Genomic DNA, 17,606 nt, shown 5'->3' with positions numbered 1-17,606 from the left:
CAAGGTGCTGTTTGTTTTTTATTGGCCGACCCACTGAGACTCTGTCTTGTCTTTGTGTTGCAAACCAGACGCTGCTGTAGCCGAGGACAAACCTGAAGTTAATGGGAACCAGCAAGACAACGGCGCTGTACAAGGTATCCACACACACAAGCGCGTGCTCATTCAGACACAGTCACGCCGATACACACACGCGCAAACAACATGACGCAAAGTCCCATACGTTAACAGACACACACATGGCAGGCACATGTGTGCGTTGGGGCCCATTTGAGATCAGTGGAGACGTTAAGCAGGCGCAGTGGCCTCCCTTTGATGTGCACCTCAACAGACACGCATGTGACGACGACTGTAAATATTTCACAGAGTGTACGTTTAAGTGTGTGACAGCTGCGTGTCAATACGCAGGGCTTTAAGCTCTCTGTGCTGGAATTCCAGCGTGTTTTAGATTTGACAGTAAATAATATTCATGGGAACTAATCCTGCTTTTTTTTTAACTGTCCTGTAGAAACACGTTTTTCTATAAAAAGACTAAAAGAACATGTCATTGAGATACCAACAATAACAAGAACAGAGTGACTGAGCTACTTGGCAAAAGCGACTTTGTATCAAGGCTACTTGTTTGGAAAGTTCTTATTGGCCCGTTATTCTGCATAAACACTGTTGGGAAACCAACTGAGCAACAAACACTGAAAATTATACTTGCCAGCCACTTCTACTAGCAGGCTGGAGCTCCTTGTACCTTCAGAACTGCCTTCATTCTTCATGGCGCACATTTGTCAAGGTTCTGGAAACATTCCTCAGAGATTTTGGTCCATTGACATGACAGCATCACACAGCTGCTGCAGATTTGTCAGCCATGATGTGAATCTCCCACTCCATTTAAAAACGTCTTCACTTTAACTTTATTTTAAAGTTCTAAAGCCCACCCTGACCTTAATGGCTGAGAACTTGCAGGCTTTCAGCAGGTCATTTTGACTATGTCTGTATGCGATTGGCTGATTAGAGTTCTGCATTAGCAAGCAACTGACCAACTGTATCCAGAGCCATTAAATGGAAGAGTTACGTCATCTCCGTTCATTCCAGTGGAGTTTTGTTTTTGGTTTTTTTACAGCAATGGCAGATCCTGGAGCCTTCCAGTAGTTCTGAAAGTTATCGAAATACGCTAGGTGCGCGATATATATAGCACAGAAGTTTCAGATGCAGTGTTTCAACTGCCTTCTATGCACCCATACATGACCCACGTGACAACCCTGAATTCTGAACCCCAGCTGACACAACTCTGACTTACTTAAGGGCTCTGGGTGTACCTGACAAAGTAGCTGGTGAGTGTACTAAGTGTATTTGTGTGCACATCTTCTTGTACTTCCATCTTTGTCTGGACCAGTTTAAGGTTTTTAAGAAATGTATAAAGTTTTAGAAAAAGATAAACAATATTTTTTGATTATTTTAAAATCAAACTATAGGTTGAACAATTAAGAAAATAGGGACATGCCTGAGCAAAGACCACAACATCACTGTTTTACCAGCGGATAAGGGAAGATGCACGGTGGTCCTAAACACTACAGATTACCATACAAAGATCACTACTATCCTCAGTGACAACAATACCTACGAAGCCTTAAAGCGAGACCCCACAAGCAGCTACAAAAAGAAAGTTATAGCTTGCCTTCAAGACTTGGAAAAGGACAAAATCATTGACCGCCTTACATATCACCGCCTTTATCCAGGGGATGCCATACCCTGCATTTACGGACTTCCTAAAATCCACAAGGAAGCCGTTCCACTCAGACCCATAGTCAGTAGCATAAACTCAGCCACTTATAACATTGCAAAACACCTTGCTACCATCCTTGCTCCTCTCGTGGGGAACACCCCACACCACATCAAGAACTCCACCGACTTCACTGACAAGGTCCAGAAACTTACCCTGGATCCAGATGAAACCATGGTGTCCTTTGATGTAGTCTCTCTCTTCACTTGCATACCCACCACGGAGGCAGTGGAGACTGTCAGAAAACGACTACAAGAAGACAGCTCCTTGGAGGACAGGACCAACTTCACACCCAATCAGATTTGCACACTGTTAGACCTCTGCCTCACCACTACATATTTCAAATACAACGAAGGCTATTACAGACAAAAACATGGCTGTGCCATGGGCTCCCCCGTGTCACCTATCGTAGCCAACCTTTACATGGAGGAAGTGGAAAGGAAGGCTCTTGGCTCTTTCAAAGGAAGAGTACCCAGCCACTGGTACAGATATGTAGACGACACCTGGGTCAAAATCAAGACACAAGAAGTGGAATCCTTCACTGCGCACATCAACGCTGTGGACAAAAACATCAAGTTCACCAGGGAAGACACAAAGGACGACTGTTTGCCTTTCCTGGACTGCGCTGTGCACATTGAAGAGAATGGCAACCTCAACATCGAAGTTTACTGGAAGCCCACACACACGGACCAGTACCTCCTGTTTGACTCCCTTCACCCTCTGGAACACAAACTTGGAGTAATTAGGACCCTACACCACCGGGCAGAACATGTTCCCTCTAAGCCTGAAGGGAAAAAGAAGGAACACACACATGTAAAGGAAGCACTCAAAACGTGCAGCTATCCTAAATGGGCGTTTTTAAAGTCAGCAAAGCGGCACAGAAAAGAAGATCAGACACCAGTGAGGGAGGTTAAGAAGGACAGACGCAACAACATTGTCATCCCCTATGTAGCCGATGTATCAGAGAAACTCAGGAGGGTTTTCTCCAAGCATGACATCCCGGTGTACTTCAGACCCAGCAACACACTCAGACAGAAACTGGTTCACCCGAAAGACAAAACGCCAAAACACAGACTTAACAATGTGGTGTATGCCGTACAGTGCAGCGAGGAATGCCCAGACCTCTACATTGGAGAGACCAAACAGCCACTTCACAAGCGCATGGCACAACACAGAAGAGCCACCTCCACAGGACAAGATTCAGCTGTCCATCTGCATCTTAAGGATAAAGGACACTCTTTCGAGGATGCCAATGTTCACATTTTGGACAGAGAGGACAGATGGTTTGAAAGAGGAGTGAAAGAAGCCATCTATGTCCACTGTGAGCGACCATCTTTGAACAGAGGCGGTGGTTTACGACACCAACTCTCTGCCATCTATAATCCAGTTTTGAGATCCCTTCCCAGACGCCTTAAGGCCCACTCACACCCTGGGCCATCTGACCTCAGGAATTCGCATGATAAGGTGGGGCCAGGTTTCACAATGAACTCACCCGAAACTCTGGTTGATTGGGACCCACACACAGTTCCACACCTTCGCTCAGGCGATTAGAGGATCATCAGGGGGTCCTTTTGTCCCTCTGTGGGGGGACACTCCCACTAGGTTTATATCTGGGACTCTCCACCATTTGACCTTAGAACTGAAGAAGCTTCTCGGATGAGAGGTGAAACGTCTTCAAGTAACTTAAAGAAGTCCAGACGCTTTTCTTTGCAAGCTCCTTTGACCACATTGCTCTTCCTGTCATTGGGGACTTCTTTCTCCCCACCATCATCGGGAGCTTACTCGGGGAGGTGGGGTAAATACAGAAAGTAAGAGGAAAGAGACCAACAACATTAGAAACATCCTTGACAATCTTTTGGAAATTGTTTCCATTTTCAAAGACAAAGGACATTATTTAACAAAGATTTTGCAAAGTGAAGCAAAGAGAAAGATCAATCTTTAAGTCAAAACTTGCATTTATTTGAGTTTACATTTCTTCAAAAGTAGTGAGCTGTTCAGTTGGAAGACATTTTAATAGAGTGCAGACTTTCTTAAAAGCTTAGACATTTTGAAAATTCTTTGTTATTACTCACAGCAAACACATTTTAAAAGGACTGTAGTAAGGTTAATCAGCATATTTTGAGAGTTGCAGAGTCTAAACATATGCCGGGTTATTTTTAGATGCCAGCAGCACTTGGTTAAAGAAAAGATCCAAGTCTGGTTTAAAGACAAATTCCAGAGTGAGTTTATTTATATTTCACTAAAACCACAGTCGTGTCTAACTCAAGCAAAACTGATTTCGTCACCTGCGTTTAACTACAGCCTGGGCTCAAATGAGAGAGTCGCAAGCTCTGCACTCCTCCTGACAACTTCAGTTCAAGCTGCCTGAAAGTGAGACGACGGTTTAGTCAAATAGAAGGTTAAAGTGGGATTTGGCAGTTAAGGAAATAGTGACATGCCTGTTTTCTGACCAGTGCTACTGCTGTCGCTCTGGGGGTTACTAGACTTTGTGGATTTAGCCAGCTCCGTTCTGTGTTGTATGGTGGGAAAGCTTGTTTGCACAACTGTAAGAAAAAAAATTACCCATCCACAAGTCAAAATTTCAGGTTATTATCTCAAAGTTTCAACTTCCTCACTCTAAATTTCGAGATAATAACCTAAACTTTCAGCTTATCTATGCAAACAAGAAACAAGCCTCCATAACTGTCATACTGTCACTGGACTGTCGTAGCTTCATGGCTGCTTTCCAGCTTAAAATGAATAATCAAATGCCATCATGATCTAACCTAACCAATCCATTACCTCACATTTTACTACAAGAACTTATTAAAAATTATTAATACGCTCCACGAGCCTTTAAATAACAAAAAATTGTTCATTTAAAATATATTTTTCAATGTAAAAGAGCCAAAATGGAACTTTAACAACACATTATATAGCCTGTCTGATTAATGTAACTCATAAATAAATGGCAATACTCGTGTGGGCTTTAAATTTCTCCCACTTTGTTAGATTAAGTTGATGAGCAGACTTTATCCTTAACAGCACCACGACATCCTCTGCTGCCCTGTCCTTCTGGCAGCTCTCTCCATCTTTAAAAGTAAAGTTTACATCCAGTAATGTTGTAAACTCTCTGTAAATACAGCTACAGTGCCGCTGTGTAGCAGAACAGATGGACACGCATTTGTTTGGTGATGTTTGTTGAGTAGATTAGATTTTTTTCCCCATTGAATTAGGGCCTCTGCACATCAGACGCATAACAATTAGGCAAGCTAAAAATGTTTTAGACTCACCTGTTAATCACACGAACCACGTGATGTCACCGGACAAATTCAGAATAAACGGATATGCCCAATCAGACCACTGCATTAGGCAACAGGTGTGCTCGTAGCTCAAAACGTGCAACAGTACTGATTATACCTCTCAAATCGCTCTCTGCCTCCTGAAATGTGGTCCCAACTCTGAGCTCAAAGTGCTCCACTGACATCCTGAAATATGTACGAAAGCTTCAACTGCTGGATCAAGCCATCACTGGATGAACCCAGAATCTCAGTTTCTTAATTTTCTTGTTTAGAACCATCAGGACCATCTCATTAATGCTTGATGTCGATTTCCTTTTTTTATTTGTGTGCATTTTTGAGGATGAATTTTTAACAAAAACTAACACTTTTGGACAACTTCGGATCCGAAAAAACCCCCAGAATTTAATGTTCTTGTTTTCTTCACAATGCGCTTGGTGTGTAACAGCCGTTGATGCTGAGGTGGTGGCAGTAAGACATGCAAGCAGCCACACCCAAAATGTAAAGAAAAATACATAGTACCACCACCTCCACAAAGTCCACCTTCTTGGACTGATGGTGCTCCTGAGTGTCGCTCACTAACGCTGCAAAGCAGAATAAGTACCACCACCATCTCCAGCTGTGGTCCAGGATGAGAGACTATAATGGCGACCTGATCAGATGACCTTAAGGAAAAACACAAGACAGGAAGGCCTGGAGCTAGGTGGTTAAGTCTAGGCTCTTTCAAAATAAGAGCATGGCTACTGTTGGGATTAAATAGGCGATAGTAAATCGGTGATGTCTTTGGCACACATAGATGTAAATGGATAAAATGAGTGCCGACTGTTAAAAGGACGTGTGTTGGTTGCGGGGTGGGACAGTGGGGTGACATTAGTTTCTGATTTGTTGAGCTTCTCCGTGGCCGCGGGTGGAAAGAACGGCAGGCTGTAGCACATGAAAAATGAACTTGCTTTACTTTATTATTTATGAAACTGCCAAACAGACTTATTTACTTATTAATCAAAGGTGCACCTCTGCGGATGGGTCCGGCCCACTTTAACCTCCGGCTGCAGATGAACATAACTTGAAGGAAGCGGCGCTGGAGTCTGACTGTTTTCAGGTGGAGGGGGTTGAAAAGTTGAGCTGAAGTGCAGGAAAGGTCCAAGTCCGAGTTATTGGTTTGGAAGTGCATTATGCCAATGAGGGTCCTCACAAGTACAGCGCCGGTGTGTGCGTCTGTGTTAGTATGCATGTGTTGTCCTCTTTCCACCAGCTGTGCTCAGTCCTCCCTGACATTGAAAACCTTCACTTGAAACTCAGCGTGTGTATAAATGAATATCTACAGGCGCACACCGTGTGTGTGTGTGTGTGTGCTCTGTACCTGTAGTTGTGCATTTCTGTGTGTGTTTGATCCACACTCTTGTGAGACAGGGAACTCTAATTAGCTCTCACTCCTCTTTAGACCCCTTTTAGATCCCCTCTCTTCTGCAAGCCAAGCACTCCGACAAAAACACACACACACACACACACACAGACCCACCTGATTTCATTAATGTTGATTGGCCCAGTAGGACCCCTTTGCACACACACACATAGACAAATACACACTCATCCCTCCTGCCATAAAAGCATTTTGCACCTATGGTGGTTTACTTACACACAAACACACACACACCTCTCCCCTGCCTCTCTCACCTTCCACACTCTTAATTAACGAGTGAGGAAGAAAAGTGCTGAATACAAAGAAAGACATCGCATTACAATCAAAAAGAGAGAGAACGAAGGGAGGGAAAAACGATAAGCAAGGGAGGGAAAGCGAGAGAGGGTTAAAAAGAAAGGAAGTGAGATCCGTTTCATTTGGTTGTTAAAAGCTGACCAGGCTAATTGGCCATGTAAAAAAAAAAAGAATGGAGGGAAATTAAGACAGAGAAAAGGAAGTTAGAAAGGGGGAGAGGGCGAAGAAAGTGGAGAAGATTTAGAGGTTGTGGGGTGGGAGGCTCTGAAGGAGGAAGTTAAATGATTGAGATGGTGAAAAGGGGAAAACTGAAGGAATATAAAATAGAAACATGGCCAAAAGTAGGAAGAGAAATGGGAGAGAAAGGGAGATTTGGGAAAAAGAGAGATGTGGAAAGGGAAGGATTTGAGAGGGAAAAGGCAAATATGGGCTGGAAGAAGGGTGTGGAGTGAAAACAAACAAGAGAAGGGACAAATAACATGGAGGACGGAGAAAAAGGAGAAAGGTTTGACTGAGATGGAGAAAGAGAAGAGGAAAATGATGTCAGAATGAATGAAAAGAAAGGATAAGGAAAGGTAAGTGGAAGAAAGGAAGAGGATGATGAGTTAAAAGCAGTAAAATGAAGCAGGGAGAAAAGGTTGATGGAGCGAGGGGAAGAAAGCAAAGGAAGACAGGATAAGAGTAAATGTATGGAAAAAGAGGAGGGAAAAATCAAAGGATACCACATGTTAGGTGGAAAGAGCAGGATGAGAGGGTGTCCGTGCGTATATGGACATCATTTTTATATGGCGTCCCGGACACGTGAAGGGGGAGCAGAGGAAGGGTTAGAGAAGAAGTGAAACAGTGAGGATTAAAAAAGATGAACAAACCGGAGAGGAAATATGGGGTGCAGTAGAGGAAGAGGTGGGAAAGGAGGGCAGCAGGAGGAGGAGGAGGAGGGGAGAAGGTGGAGGAAGACTAAGCAGGTTCCTTGGGACGGAGTTGAAAAATGTGACCTTGTTCCGAGACCTGGTGACATTTTCTCCACCCTGCTGATAGACTTTTAACAAGGCAGGTCAGCGTCATTTTTAACTACGACAGCAGACACACACACACACACACACACACACACACACACACACACACGCACGTGGGCTGGAGGTGTATTTTATAGTGACAGATAGAGGTGAGAGGGAAATGTACCAAAGCAGTTACAAAAAGGCAAGACTCAGACTCACAAAGACTCAGCTACTTCATGTTTTGTTATTTCTTTTATTTTAGCAGACAGATAATTTGAAGAAAAGAAATCAGTAATAAAATGTCAGAGAAGAAAAAGGAAAAGCGAGTTATTCTTAGTCTGGAAATGAATGTTTGGAGCAGAAACAGCCAGTAATTCACAGCTTCCTGGTTTTCTTTTGTCTTCTTTGACACTGAACTGAATATTTGGGCGTTTCGTGAACAAAACAAGTGATTTGTTGATTTGGGCATTGGGAAAAATGTGATGGACACATTTGGTGCTATTTTGTAAAAATGATTAAATACTAGACAATTCATTAAGGGCTTCAAGTAACAATTACTTTTATTACAGATGTATTTTTGTTGATTATTTGGTTTTTCTTTCCTCGAGGAAAATATTGGAAAGTATTTTTGCCCAGCATGATGTGTTGGCCTAAGGTTTCATTTGGTTCCACCCAACAGTCTAAAACTCAAAATACATACACACAGTGTTGCAACAACATACTGTAATATTGATGTTTTAAATGTTTGCATATTATCAGATTATCAATAAAAGTTTGGCGGTTTGCTTTCTTCTGAGCATCCACATGCTACAGCTGTGTTGACTGCACTTTGGAGGATTCTTTACTTCCACCAAAGGAAAAGTACCAAGACTGTGAGGAAGAGAGTCAATTTAAATTAAAGGTTAAATTTAATCCATACATATGTCTTTATGAATTATGGGCCACAAACTGCATCTATAGATTTATGCTCAGGGACACACAATGTAGTATAATTTGACCCACAAATATCCCTGGAACATGGACTGATTTTCCTGACTGTGGGCCTCTTGTGCTCTTCCTAAACACACACAGTTCAGTCAAACAGTAATACATCACGTATTACTTTGAACTTACATTTGCTATTCTGAATGTACAGTGGGGCAAAAAAGTATTTAGTCAGCCACCGATTGTGCAAGTTCCCCCACTTAAAATGATGACAGAGGTCAGTAATTTGCACCAGAGGTACACTTCAACTGTGAGAGACAGAATGTGAAAAAAAAATCCATGAATTCACATGGTAGGATTTGTAAAGAATTTATTCGTAAATCAGGGTGGAAAATAAATATTTGGTCAATAACAAAAATACAACTCAATACTTTGTAACATAACCTTTGTTGGCAATAACAGAGGTCAAACGTTTACTATAGGTCTTTACCAGGTTTGCACACACAGTAGCTGGTATTTTGGCCCATTCCTCCATGCAGATCTTCTCAAGAGCAGTGATGTTTTGGGGCCTCAACCCCATAGATTTTCTATGGGGTTGAGGTCTGGAGACTGGCTAGGCCACTCCAGGACTTTCAAATGCTTCTTACGGAGCCACTCCTTTGTTGCCCGGGCGGTGTGTTTTGGATCATTGTTATGTTGGAAGACCCAGCCTCGTTTCATCTTCAAAGTTCTCACTGATGGAAGGAGGTTTTGGCTCAAAATCTCACGATACTTGGCCCCATTCATTCTGTCCTTAACACGGATCAGTCGTCCTGTCCCCTTGGCAGAAAAACAGCCCCATAGCATGATGTTTCCACCCCCATGCTTCACAGTAGGTATGGTGTTCTTGGGATGCAACTCAGTATTCTTCTTCCTCCAAACACGACGAGTTGAGTTTATACCAAAAAGTTCTACTTTGGTTTCATCTGACCACATGACATTCTCCCAATCCTCTGCTGTATCATCCATGTGCTCTCTGGCAAACTTCAGACGGGCCTGGACATGCACTGGCTTCAGCAGCGGAACACGTCTGGCACTGCGGGATTTGATTCCCTGCCGTTGTAGTGTGTTACTGATGGTGACCTTTGTTACTTTGGTCCCAGCTCTCTGCAGGTCATTCACCAGGTCCCCCCGTGTGGTTCTGGGATCTTTGCTCACCGTTCTCATGATCATTTTGACCCCACGGGATGAGATCTTGCGTGGAGCCCCAGATCGAGGGAGATTATCAGTGGTCTTGTATGTCTTCCATTTTCTGATGATTGCTCCCACAGTTGATTTTTTCACACCAAGCTGCTTGCCTATTGTAGATTCACTCTTCCCAGTCTGGTGCAGGTCTACAATTCTTTTCCTGGTGTCCTTCAAAAGCTCTTTGGTCTTGGCCATGGCGGAGTTTGGAGTCTGACTGGTTGAGGCTGTGGACAGGTGTCTTTTATACAGATGATGAGGTCAAACAGGTGCCATTCATACAGGTAACGAGTGGGGGACAGAAAAGCTTCTTACAGAAGACGTTACAGGTCTGTGAGAGCCAGGGATTTTCCTTGTTTGAGGTGACCAAATACTTATTTTCCACCCTGATTTACGAATAAATTCTTTACAAATCCTACCATGTGAATTCATGGATTTTTTTTTCACATTCTGTCTCTCACAGTTGAAGTGTACCTCTGGTGCAAATTACTGACCTCTGTCATCATTTTAAGTGGGGGAACTTGCACAATCGGTGGCTGACTAAATACTTTTTTGCCCCACTGTATATACTCTTACATTATTTACATTCTTAAGTGGTCTGTAATCAAAATAAATGAACAGTGAGTAAAGTGCTACCTAAGGTCTCAGTCACGCAGGCCTAGAGACTGGTTGGCAACCACCTGACAACCTCTGAGGAATTTCCATGTTGGCATTTGCTGAGTGTTGATAGATAAAATCGGTCACCAAGGGAGTGCTTACCAAAAGTCTCCTTAAGATTGCTTTGGTTGGAAGCAGATTGTCGCTTCGATAGATTACGTCTGCAAACACTCGCTGAGTGGTAGCAAAACTGGGAAAAGTGGGTAATAGAATGGAGACTGTTGCATCGAATAACGCACAACTTTTAGTTTGAAGCCAAAGTCACAAAGAGGTTGTGCAACACTGTATACTTCTTTGCAACCAATTTCATATAGTGACTACCAGCAACCTCCAAGAATACACATTTTATTCTAGGATAGTTGCCAGTTGGGTGTGTGTGTGTGACCAAAACATAAAGTAGTGTTTCAGTAATGTCCTACTGGGAGGAGACCCCGGGGTAGACCTGTTTCTCAGCTGGTGCAGAGATGCTCGTGTGTTTCCCCACATGAGCAGAAGAAGGTGGCTGGGGCAAGTGTGGTCTGGGCTTCTGGACCCAGACCCAGATAAGTGTCAGAAGCTGGATGGATGGATGGACATTGAATTTACCAAACACTGTTATACTTTCAAAAAAGCCCTTTACTTCAATGATACCGTACATAAAAAACAAATGCCTGCTTTTGCCCTTGTGGGCCACAAATGCAAGGTGAATAAGGGCTCGTTTGGTATGAATTCGCCTGCGGGGCCAATAATTTTGCACTTCCTTATGCAGAATCTTTACACATAAGTTCAATATTCAGGCAAAATCTCAAATTACGCTCTGGGTGCAGCTGCTCAGACGTGAGGCTCTGCTGCTTTGCCTGTTTTATGTCTTTTGGACCGCTAGATGCACAAAACAAGACATTTATAGAGATTTCCTGGAACTGTGGGAACCTGGAATTGACATTTTCAAAATTTCCACCAAACAAAGAATAAATAACAGGTCAAAAATAAAACAGATTAGTTCCAGTGGACAGTGGAAAAATGAGCGCAGCCATAGAAAAGCAAGCTGATGTGAAAGTTTTTGATATTTTAACTGGAAGAAGTTACAGGTTCGAGTTTTAAGGACAGCACTGTCGGAGGGGATGAGCACGGCTCTCCACTCTTTAAGTTGCAGGACAATTTTTAAGCACCAGGCCAAACCTGCTGCCTAAAGGAGAAAAAGAAAGGACAGGAGAGGACAGAGAGAAGAATGGGGCGGGATAAAAATAATATGAGAGTAACAGATAGAGGACAGGAGGGAGCAGAGGGGAGGTGAGGAGGAGGAGGGGATGCATGTAGAATAGAGGGATGAAAGAGGAGGAGAGGAGGGGGTTTGAGTGGATTGTGGAGTGATAAAAATAGGGAAGGGCAGGAGATGAGAGGGATGAAAAGGAGGGAAGGCAGGGAATATGAAGGAGGAAACGAGGGGCGAGCGCGAGATGAAAGAGAAAATTTAAGAAAGTTTCTCTTTTTTTAAGTCCAACACAGAGACCGTGGGTCTGTTTCATATCCAAATAACAAAGAATCATGAGCAGAGGACAAAACGAGAGGGCAGGAAGATGACTAAGAGCTTAAAAAAAAGTAGTAAGGTAGTAGAGGGCAGGAGAAAGAGAAGTGCAGGGTGGAAAGAGGAGGGAGGGCAGGTTTATGGTTGCTGTTATGCAGAAATGTAAACACTTTGCAACGTTCGCAGAAAACAATGACACCGCAGGGAGAGGAAGGTTTGCACACGTGTGTGTGTTCCTGTTGTATGCATGCGTGTGTTCGGGGTTTTAGTGTGCGCACGTGCTCCTGTGTGGGTGGGTGCAGCAACAGCACTACGGGGAGCGGAAGGAGAACGACGGAGGTGAAATGAGAGGGAGAGAAAAAAGAGAGGAGGGAGAGTCGACCCTGGCAAAATTGGAGAGACGAGATTTCTGTCGTAAATGGCATAAAGGGAGAACAAGTGAAGAAAAAATACTTCCTGCTTTAATGATCATAAAGAAAGGGTGAAGTTCCTGTGCAAACGTCTCATTAGACTTTAAACTCTGCATTTTTAATGCGCTTAAAGACACTTTAGCTCAATTTTAGTTGCTACAAGTGGAAATTTTAATTCATATGGCCAATTTTTGGAGGAAAATGTTTACTGAGTTAGTCTTCAGGGAGTATAAATATGAGAGTGGAGGTAGGAAAGAAAGAGGGATAGTGTGTCACCACCTTCTGGATTTCTGTTTTGGGTTAGTGCAGTCGTTCCCAAGCTTAATATTAGCCAATTTCTCAATCTGGAAATAAAAACAACAAAAACAAGTTTTTTGGCCATACCAGCTCCCCATTTTTACCTGCTGATGATTTACATACTGAGGTTGATTCCCAGCTTTATTGTCAGCAGTTCTTAGCCTCTCCTCCCTTTAGTTAATTATAGTGTTCAGTCTTTGTTATTGTCATCACCCCGCTGGCATCACCAAGATTGTGAAAACGCTAACTCAAGAATGAGTATTTTCAAATTAATAGCATAGATGCATCTACTGAAAATCACAGAAGAGTTCAAACCTCATTGACCTTGAGTTCAAGTCAAGCTCAAGTTTTCTCAAAATCTTGTGAAAATGATGACTCGAGAAAGATTTTTAAACTGATACCATGGGTGCATCTACTAGAACCATGTTTGAACCATGATCATAGTGCATCATATACACACTGTACAGCTTACCTGTTGCTCAATAAAGAATTTTCAGCTCCTTGAGCAGTTTTGCAGTAGCTGGACGGGGGTATTTTCAGTATGTAAAATCACTGCATTGGCACATTTGACGGTCAGACAAACTAGCTCAAGGTATTGCATTAAGAAGGTAAAAAAAACATCATTACAATTTAAAACTGGCTAACCTTTTAGCATTCATCTGCTCTGTAGCAATGCATTTAGAGTTAGGAAATGGGTTAAGTCCAAGTCACACAGACCCCTAAGTGATGCCATGACAGCCAAGAATCCTCACAGACTTCAGCAACTGGTGAACAAAAAAAAACTTTCATTCACGTGGGCTGTTGGTGTCAGGGGATACACATCTTCCCCCAATGACTGGTGGTTTCCAGGAGGTCACAGACTGGTCTCGAGGCCTGTGTAACAGGGGCCTTAGCTTCACATCTACCCCTTTATAAGGATTTTTTTCCACATTTGGCAGACTTAAATGGAAATTTCATAGCAGAAGAACTCTAGTCAAGAAGAAGAACTCTAGTTATTTTCCAAAACAAGTTTTGGATAATAACTTTGACCTTAAAGAGCAACTTATCTCCAACCTTATCCCTAAGTGTTTGGCCTGGTAGATGTTAAGGGGTTAATATTTTGCCAGTTGTGTGTGAAGCTGTTTTTTTTCTCATTAAATTATTCCATTAATGTCATTTTAAAGGTCTGGCAAACAAATTATTGTTCTGCCATCTAAATGTATAACCTGGGCTTTTTGCAGTCTGCTGACCTAGGACTGAAACATTACTAAGGAGACAGACACAAGATGCACATAGAGCTTCTTCTTTATGATCTGCATGTTTGATTTTGCATAGGTTTTATGCCAGGTCCCCTTTGTGATGCAGCCCTCCCCATTTATCTGGGTTTGGGATCAGCACCATCACTGGCTTGTGGCTTTCCCACATGGCTGGGTTACAAGATACAAATAGATAATGAAAATAATTAAAAAAATAAAATAGTTGCCTAGTTTCTTACAATCACTTCCATAACTTTATCAATGGTTTGTTTTACCAAAGAAACAAGTTCTTCAGTTATTTTAAGGCAGTATTTAAATTTATTATCACTGGGATATAGGGATTGCTGGAATCACCAGTCAAATATGATAGAAGCTGAGAGTTTTCTGACTTTGTGCCAAAGGATCCCCCCCCCCCCACTCAGTTTTTCTACTTTTACCAAGATATTTGCTGTTCTAGAATTTTCCCAAACATTTTGGTTGTGGCAGGCCTGGAGACTATCCCAGCAGTCAAAGGACGACACATGGGTTACACCCTGGGCAGGTCGCCAGTCCATTGCACCCATGAATTCTGATAATTGTTGATTCAGGAATCTTTGAGTGCTATGCTAGCTGCTTGTATGCTACCTTTTTTTTCTTTTTAAAATGACGTGTTTATGTTTTTGCCTAGAATCGCGGCCGTTTCTGAAGACTCCCATGATGTTCTAGAGGGAGACTTCGCCTCCAGAATCCCGGCCCTGCACAGAAGAACTCCACCAGCCCACTTCCACGGCAGCCTGGATCACCACAGATATGACCTCCCCAGGCGGGACTCTTATCTTTGCTGCAAAGCGACCTTTTTTTGACGTTGCTATGATAAAAATGGGACTACTAAGAGACAAACTCCCTATCTGGACGTACTTTGGGGCCTGTCTCTCTACCTTCTCTTTCTCCTTCTTCTTCTTTTTAGACAAACTTCACTCCATTCATTCCCCTTTATCTGTCCTTGCAGCAGAACTTGTTCCTCATTTGTTTCCGAAACTGAAAACTGAAAGTCATTCCCAAGGATTTGAAAAAAAAAAAAAAGAGGCAGAAAGATGTGAATGGGCTGGATGACTTCAACATACTCTCAAATTCGGACAGATGAGAATCAACATGGTTGGACATAATTTAGAAAAATCAGTTAAAAGAAAAAAATCCAAGGCTGTTGATGATTTGCAGGAGCTAAAAAGTTTCAACTCTCGCTCTCTGAGTGTGTCGCTGGACAAGAGAAACAAAAAACACACAAATAAATAAATAAATGAATAAAAAGGAGGCATGTATAAAATATCAGGAAGGAAAGAAACTGAAGATGAAAAGAGGAAAACAACTTTGGAGGCTATTTCTGTCTTGTGTTTCATTAATTTTTATTTTCCGTACGGGGACTGAAAAGAATGCATGGGAAAACTTTTGTGTTGTTGTTTGGCTTATTTTAACCTCCATACACTCCTTAACTTGAACTCTCCGTTTTCTTCCCCCTCTTATGAACTCCCTACCACCTCTTCATTTCATTTCTACCTCTTATTTTTTTTAAATCCTTTTTATTAAACCCCTCCCATCCTTCTGTATATTCCCACTGCCCGATTCCTCTCTTTCATACTTGTTTTTTTTCCCCTCTACCTCTTCGACGTCTTCTCTCTCCCTCTCTCTGTAAAGGAGGCATTACTCTGAAAATGTTGGATGCAGCTTTTCGATGTATGAAGTATTTTCTATCACCCTTAAAAAAAACCTATGGAATCAGTTTCTGAAACGATGCAAGAGTTGAAAAAAAAAAACAAAAAAAACAAAAAACAAAACAAAATGCAAAAAAACAAAAACTGTTTTTTTATTGCAATGGAGTGATTTTTAGACACATACTATCCTAAAAGTATGTCGAATTCTCTTCCTCTACATTTGACCTTTTCACATTTTGATGCCCGTTCCTGTTACCAGGAAGTGTTAGTACAGTTTCTGTTGTTTGTCAAACTAAAGATGGGGAGTTTATTTTATTATTATTATTGTTGTTATTGTTATTATTATTTTTAACTGCCCTGAAAAAAAAGGTTTATGAACTTTCTATAACTCATTCAGTTTTGCTCCTTTTCTGTTGGATTTGAGAACTTTTCAGTGATCAAACGTACCGCAGGTGAAGACGCTCTCCTGCAACATCAAACACCAGAAAGCGTTCACTTCCTGATTTTCTGACCTACTAAGAGTGCAGACTGTGTTGAAGTTTTGTTTATTCCACTGCGTGTTTTGTTTATTTGTTGAATTACTATTTGAAAAGTGTACGGGAGGAACGAGGGAGGGCTGGGCCAGGGTGGGTGGGCTTAAAGGGATATTAAGTGTAGATAGAAATGACATTCAGCGTTTTCTTGATTTTTGTTTTATTATGTTTTTCTCCTGATGATCTCTCAGTCTGTCACTGTTCTCTGGGTTTGAGCTGACTGCAAATATACAGTATTATAATGACTGCTGTCTCCTGGTGTTTTACACACTTTATGTGAACGGCATCATAAGCTAATACAATCTAAACACTCTGCAGAGTTTTGAACCGTAAAGTCCTACGAACTGTGACACCACACTTTTTTGTATTGAGTTATCCTTGCGTTTACAGAATTTAATGCTCTATCATTATGTTTTTAACAGACATGGGGGAAAAAACTACGCAAAGCAATTGTGCTCAGTGTATTTCTGGTGGCTTGAGTATTTTTAAATTGGATGTAATGAACGAACAGCAAGGCATTGCGTCAAGCATGTCTGATTACTAGGAGTTAAATTCAGATGAAAACAATTACGATTTCATCCTAGGCACCCATGGAGAAAATAGTGGGTGAGGTCACAACGGCTGTGTAGGTCATTATTATGCACTCCAGGACAGAGGTGAGTAATTAATTTCCCCATGAGGGCGCACATGAGAAACTGGGCCGCACTAGTAAGCTCAACTAAATTCTACTTAATATTAATTTGATCTCCTTATGTTGTTTGTGCGGCCCTCCACAACAGTCCACATGGGACTGTTGTGGAGGGCCACACCATGTTTCTAATGTAGGCCCTTGAGAAAATGAACTCTGTCCTAGAGTGTGGATAAATCATGTAGATAGCTACACACCTCACACAATGTTTTCTTTGAAGCTTCAGTTGCAGTTTTTAAGTGACTGCAATGTTAGTTTTTTTAGACAAGAAGTTTCAGTAGTTGAACAGTGTAACAGACTGATCAATCAATCTAATATAATTAAGTTGAGAAACTTTCCAAGCTTTGTTTTATAATTAAAAGTGAATGTCTGAGAACAAGGAGAAAGAAAGAGGTGAGCCAGAAATGCCCAACGACAGATACAATTTTTGATTACAGATTTGATCATTATGATCCAACTTTTTGCTTTTTGTATTCATTTTCATCACAAAATTTTATCTTGTTATAAATCAAGCACACCCGCCCTTTTCAGAGGAGTATTTTTACACTCACTCACTGTTTATGTCAGCTTTAGCCCATTTGAAAATGGAGAAATCTTTGAAGGTTGCCTGTTTGGGTCTGTCTTGAATCTTTCCGTTTGTTTGTGTCACTGATGATTTCACACCACTGATGATTTCACACCACTA

At 41.9% G+C, this 17,606-nt stretch overlaps 1 protein-coding gene across 2 annotated transcripts in view; it reads left to right on the top strand.

Annotated features, from left to right (window-relative positions):
* Positions 1-16,468, top strand: part of LOC102798181 (dachshund homolog 2-like) — a 112,654-nt gene extending 96,186 nt beyond the window's left edge. Inside the window, exons 11-12 of one of the 2 annotated variants that reach the window (XM_006803428.3) lie at positions 69-134; positions 14,680-16,468. In XM_006803428.3, coding sequence (XP_006803491.1) covers positions 69-134; positions 14,680-14,717 — 104 coding nt within the window. In that variant the 3' untranslated portion in view covers positions 14,718-16,468. Of the gene's footprint in view, positions 1-68; positions 206-14,679 lie in introns of those variants that run through there. The other variant, XM_087834907.1, reaches the window with a different exon arrangement.
* The last annotated feature ends 1,138 nt before the right edge of the window (positions 16,469-17,606 follow it).

The sequence above is a fragment of the Neolamprologus brichardi genome, chromosome 3, assembly GCF_056152115.1.
Source record: "Neolamprologus brichardi isolate AB-2024 chromosome 3, ASM5615211v1, whole genome shotgun sequence".
Taxonomy (NCBI): Eukaryota; Metazoa; Chordata; class Actinopteri; order Cichliformes; family Cichlidae; genus Neolamprologus; species Neolamprologus brichardi.
The sequence above is the reverse complement of the archived record's forward strand: the minus strand, read 5'-3'. Positions and strand labels throughout refer to the sequence as shown.